The following is a 6,185-nucleotide window of genomic DNA, read 5'->3' as shown; positions in this document are numbered from 1 at the left end:
ACAAAAACAATCCGGTGTACATGATATATGTAATGCACAGGACAAAAAAGCAGGGGGGGCATGCCCCCTGGCCATAACATAGCTCCGCAACTGGCAGGTACACAAGAGTGTACCTTCGGGTGTATGATCATTAATGCGACAAGACTTTGGCCCTGCTCGGTCAAGGAAGAAGTCGTTACCTCCAAATATTTAATATAAATAGAAAACCAAAACCACTTTACAAGGTACACAAATATATACACATTCCATTGAGCTCTATTCGACTTTCGACATACTTTCTTAAGGTCATCTATGACTTTATCATCGAAGCATTGGTCCGGGATCCCTTCCCAGCCAATTAACTTACGAGTTGTTTGTTGTCTCCAGGTTGACTAAACTGTAAAGGAATCGTAAACTCTCACAACTGATGGAAGGTGAACCTAGGGACGCAACAAGTGGCGCCATCAGTGGGACTCCGCGACAACTCGATGCGAGTCCTATTACGAGAATGCGAAACTTCGAAGACCTGAAGAAACACTACAGATTACAACGGTGATTAAAAAAAATAAGAATGTGACGCCGGAAGGACCAGAGGAAGAAGGAGGATAAATAATTCAAAAACACTTAGAGGCAAAACAATTGGAAATGGAGGAGTTCGAAGCCTTCAAAAGTTTCAAAGCCATGAGACGGCGATAAATGGAAAAAAATGAGCAAAAGACCCAGAAAGAGAAACGATGGGACTTGGCCTCTATAAAAAACAGTCAGATGAAAGATTCAGATGAGACAAAGATAAGAGACAAGAGAAATGAGAAGAAATTAAGCAAGAAAGACGGAAGCAAAAAAGAAGTGAGTTTCGACCCTTCACACTCTAAAAAAGAGAGGAAGAACTCTCACAAAGACTGGGAAATGTCATATTTTATGTTAGTTTACATGTATAAAGGTTTTCAAGGAAAAAAAATCTAAAAATTGTCAAAACACATGATTTTGACCATTTCACATAGGGTTTTCCTTCATTTATGAAAGAGTAAATTACACGAATGGTCCCTATAGATTGGGGTAATTTACGCGTTTGGTCTCTAACTTATTTTTTTAACTTAGAAGATCCCTACTGTTTGTTTTTGTTGCACGTTTGGTCCCTGACTGAACTAAAATGACCGATATACACTTTCTTGTTTTGTTTTATTTATTATTTAAATTATTAGAAAATATCATGGGACCCACACCCTCCTTTCCCCTTCTAAACCCTGGTATCTCTCTATCTTCTAAATCAACCCTAAATCATTGGAGTGGCATGGAAGATTATAGCCACCAGAAACCACCTTAGTGTCGGAAACCACCACACCGCCAGAAATCACCATAGTTGCCCAGGTTTTCCTCTGTCGACGACCTCTCACCATCGTCTTCCAACATATACTTCACCATCTTGTTTCCCCTACATCCAACCTCACCATCTTCCCCATCACATTCTTCCTCCGACGATCAACAATTGAAGGTTCTCCTTCCATGCCATCTTCTCTTTTTTATTCTTACAACTCATTTGTAATTTCAAGGTGCATCTAAGGTTTTTATCGAAAGAGGGTTTTGATCTTTGCTACAATCTAGGGTTTTGATTTCATGATGGCAACTTTAGGTGGTCTAGGAATCATTCGCTGCACTTGAATGAGGATGAGGAAGGGTAGGCTGATATCTTGATGTCTTCTTTTATGTATCTTGATATCGGAAGGGAAAACGGAGGTCCGATGGTTTATCGGGTCCTACAAAATTCCTTATCATCGATTTCTCCACTTCCATCCTTATCGACGACCTCATAACGTTCGAATTTATTTCTGGAGGAAACTCCGATCTAGTTCCCTCTTATCCCTTCCTATGGTTCTAACTTCTCCCTTCCCCTTATTTCATCGGATCTACTATCATGATTTTCTGGAAAATAGGTTTCATGGTTGTTTTTTATTTTGGTTTAATTTGGTGTTGATTACATGTTTTGATTTTGATTATCCGGTTTGTATTCGTTTTGATTCATCAAGTTTGTTCTTGATTCTAGATTTGTTTTCAAGAATTTGACCATGGTTGTGGTAGACGACGCTTGTTTTAGCAGGGAAGGAAGAGGAGGTGATGATTGTTGGTTGTTGGTTATTTTAGATGGTGTTTGTTTTTCTACAAAAGCTATTCTTGACCTCTTATGTCTGCGTCGCGCAGACGTTTGGTCTTGCAGACTGTTTGTTTTCTAGAAGACCGCAGACATAAAAAGGTCCGCGTGTCATCTTCTTGGCGCAGATATGGACATATGTCTTCTAACATCTTCTAGCCTTGTCTTACCTCTTCCACAATGTATATTTAACTTTTATAAAATAATTATTTTTTTTGTAATTGTTAGTGTCATTTTTCATTTTTTATACTTTTGTCCTCCTTTTTTATGTAATTATTAGTTTCTTTCTTTATTGTTTTTTATATCATAATTATGTATTAACCCAAATGTTTATGTATATGATTATGTTCATGTTTTTTTATTAAGATAATATATTTATCCAAATAACTTTGACATAGTTTTGTAGATATTTTTATTTTTGTGCATGTTTACATTTAGTAGGTAAATTTGGTAACTTTTTTTTATGTTATTTAGGATAGAAACAATATAATCGATTAATTAGTTCATATATATAATATCAAAAATCTTAATTAAGTTTTATTTTTCAGTTATCATAATTTATACCACGCTAATAACTAAGATTATTTAATTTTTTGATTATTGAATCCCAACATAATTTTATCCCTTCGAATCATCACATCGTCGAATTTTGTATCGGTTTCAGTTTATTATTTTTGGTTTGTTGCGTTTTTATCAAGTTTTTTATCGGTTCCCTAATTATATTTGTGAATTAGTTGTTTGCTTTATTTAGTTGCTTAAGTTATAATTGATGATAAATTTAGTTTGTTGTAATATTTTTTATGTTAAAAAAAGGTATATCTAAATCTCAGTTTATTTTAACAACATGTAGACGTTAAAAACAAACAATCTTAATCTTGCAGACTACAGACATTTAGTCCACCTCTTCTACTGCAGAGGTTTGCAGATGTGGTCCGCAGACTGCATACATTTTGTCTCCGAAAAAACAAACAATACCTTAGTGGTGGTGGGTGGGTTTAATCCGGTGGTGATATAAATGGTGTTAGTTTACTCCAGTGGCATACTCCGACAAACATGAACCGGATGAAAGAATGAGTATTAGATTAATCATAAATATACAACAACAAATTAAAATAGATACATAAATAATAAAATTAATTAAAAAATGAATTAATAAAGGCATAATAGTCTTTTTAGGTAAGACTAGAAAAACAAAGTCGTTTGACCTCCTCTCGTTTTGAACAGGTCCACTGCAAAATGCAAAACGAGTTCATTTTGATCATTTCACAACCCCATATTTTGAACGGGCCCTGCAAATTGCTGGAATTTTCTTAATTCTCTAAAGATAAAATTGTTCTTTTTACATAAAATAAATTGTTGAAATTAGACTTTCCTAACCGTTTAAGAAGCCTTTCTATGTATGTAATTAAATTGTCATTACTGAGAATATATATGAGATCCATAATTTCTACTTCTATATACCTAACAGTTTTTATTATTTACTTTATAAAATATTATTGATTTTACAGTCGTGAATCGTGAGATGCCAAATCAAAAAAATAACTACCCTACACCATAATTTTGGTGAAAAAAATAGTGGGCGGAGCAACAAGCTAATAGCCTTCAAATGCGCATGCATTTCCGAATCGCCTTCACCCTTCATCTTCCGCAATTAATGCCATCTTCATCTTTCTCATACGAAACCCTCACGTTAGCTCTCTGTGAATTCGAACCTTACCTCTGATCTCGATCTCGAAGAAGCATTTCACGCACAACCACGATGGAATTCATGGATAACTCAAGGCAACCTTTGATCCCCAGCTTTCTCTACTCTCCTACAAGATTCATTGATTTTGAGCAAAATTTGACGGCTAATCAACGGAACTCTTTTTCGTCTTCGAGGTGTACGCCGTTGGTTTCATCGTCGACGCAGAAAAGAGGTTTCGTGATACCCGCTCCTAGCGAGCAGCGTAAGATCGCGATGTTTTCTCCGGCTTATTACGGAGCATGTACAGCTGGTGGTATTTTCAGTTGCGGTCTCACTCACATGGCCGTCACTCCGCTGGATCTCGTCAAATGTAATATGCAGGTCGATCTCCTTGATCTCTCTATAAATGATTTTTCACATTTTTACTGATTTTGAGGCTCAGATCGATAAGCTACATTATGCATGAACTGTTTCCAAGTCGTTCGTGCATTTTATTTTATCTTCTTTTCCATATCTCTAGGGTACGATAATGACGACATTAATCGAAACAATCCTATTCATGTTTTAGTTAATCACTTGTGAGATGTATAGGTTCTGTGTAATTTGACTATGCCTCTATCCATATGAACTAAGATTACGTTTTTTGAATGATGCTGTTTACAATACTTGATTAATGTTCAGCTAATTTTAACAAAATTACATGATAATGATGATGAACAATGAAATTAAAAGACATAACTATAGGTTCTGGTGTTGATATGCATAGTTTTCGTCTTTCTTATGTTACATTGAAGCAATTCAATGTACATACATGTATGTAAATTGTAAGCATTGCTCAACAGAAAAGTAATCAACTAAGATAAAGGGGTAAATTGCTCTACAGCTACATTTGATTTCTTCTACATGATTGATTGATGAAACACATATATTGGAGAAGTGACTCATGATTCAACAGAGCTTACTTGTTTATTCACTCTAATCTTAAGTAATCTTCCAAATTATATCCAATTTCTCAGATAAACCCTACAAAGTACACGGGAATTGCTTCTGGTTTTGGAGTATTGCTGAAAGAGCAGGGAGCGAAAGGATTCTTTAGGGGTTGGGCTCCAACCTTGTTTGGTTACAGTGCACAGGGTGCTTGCAAGTTTGGATTTTATGAATTCTTCAAGAAAACCTACTCTGACATGGCTGGCCCTGAGTTTGCAACCAAATACAAAACATTGATCTTCCTTGCTGGCTCTGCATCTGCTGAATTCATTGCTGATATTGCTCTTTGCCCTTTCGAGGCAGTTAAAGTTCGTGTCCAAACAAAACCTGGATATGCCAAAGGTATCTCAGATGGCCTTCCAAAGTTTATCAAAGCTGATGGTGTCTCTGGGTATGATGATGAAATCTCTCATTTCCATCTATAAAAGTACATAATCTAGCACCCACTAATGATAATACTTCATTTATTCTCTTAATTAACAGGCTTTATAAGGGATTAGCTCCTCTTTGGGGACGACAAATTCCATGTAAGTTGACATCTTTGTCTTTAGAGAAAAGTGGAAGTGAAGATATATATAAATATATGGTTTTACTTTTTACAGATACAATGATGAAGTTTGCATCTTTTGAGAAAATTGTGGAGATGTTGTACATGTATGCTATTCCCATGCCAAAGGATCAATGCAGCAAAAGGTTGCAGCTTGGAGTGAGCTTTGCTGGTGGTTATGTGGCTGGTGTTTTCTGTGCCATTGTCTCTCACCCTGCTGATAATTTGGTCTCCTTCCTCAACAATGCTCCAGGTGCTACTGCTGGTGATGTAAGTTTTTCCACTTTCCATATATCTTCAATTTCATCCCTCTTATTTTCCATTTAATGTTTTATGGACAAATGATCTTCAGAAAACCATTTAAGTATCAAATATGAACAGGCTGTGAAGAAGCTTGGGATGGTGGGTCTATTCACACGTGGACTTCCTCTTCGTATTTTTATGATTGGAACTCTCACGGGAGCACAGTGGGGTATTTATGATGCTTTCAAAGTCTTTGTTGGCCTGTGAGTTTTTTCTTCTTTTTATATTTCTATTTAATTATTGAATTTTATTAATTTGCATTAATAAACAAACACGATTTGTGTTTTTCTATATAATTTTTAGGCCTACTACTGGTGGTTCTGCTCCTCCTGCTAAGTAAAGTTATGGTGGAATGGGTGAAAGCTGAGTGAGTTTGTATTGTGAAGGGCATGCATGATGAATGTCGGTATAATTAAATAACATTAGGTTAGATTCACAATCACAACTGTCAGTGCTTTTGTTACTATTATTATAGATTACAAAATGAATGTTTGTTATGTATGACGCAAGTTAATTTCAACTTGTTTTTTTTTTTC

The 6,185-nt window shown here is 35.7% G+C and overlaps 1 protein-coding gene across 1 annotated transcript; it reads left to right on the top strand.

Annotated features, from left to right (window-relative positions):
• Positions 1-3,732: 3,732 nt before the first annotated feature.
• On the top strand, positions 3,733-6,185 carry LOC145104783 (mitochondrial phosphate carrier protein 3, mitochondrial-like). Its single transcript, XM_079041969.1, has 6 exons — positions 3,733-4,193; positions 4,829-5,190; positions 5,283-5,326; positions 5,402-5,616; positions 5,728-5,852; positions 5,953-6,185. Exons 1-6 carry the CDS (start codon positions 3,885-3,887, stop codon positions 5,987-5,989), a joined length of 1,092 nt encoding a protein of 363 aa, XP_078898095.1. The 5' UTR covers positions 3,733-3,884; the 3' UTR covers positions 5,990-6,185.

Source organism: Lactuca virosa, chromosome 1 (assembly GCF_052849685.1).
Source record: "Lactuca virosa cultivar CGN04683 chromosome 1, Lactuca_virosa_CGN04683_v6, whole genome shotgun sequence".
NCBI classification, from domain to species: domain Eukaryota; kingdom Viridiplantae; phylum Streptophyta; class Magnoliopsida; order Asterales; family Asteraceae; genus Lactuca; species Lactuca virosa.
The sequence above is the reverse complement of the archived record's forward strand: the minus strand, read 5'-3'. Positions and strand labels throughout refer to the sequence as shown.

Bases quoted from the DNA above. Each gene is read 5' to 3' on its own strand.
- LOC145104783 (XM_079041969.1), top strand. From the start codon at position 3,885: ATGGAATTCATGGATAACTCAAGGCAACCTTTGATCCCCAGCTTTCTC. The intron at 4,194-4,828 runs GTCGATCTCCTT...CCAATTTCTCAG, and splicing joins TCGTCAAATGTAATATGCAG to ATAAACCCTACAAAGTACAC. The intron at 5,853-5,952 runs GTGAGTTTTTTC...TATAATTTTTAG, and splicing joins TTCAAAGTCTTTGTTGGCCT to GCCTACTACTGGTGGTTCTG.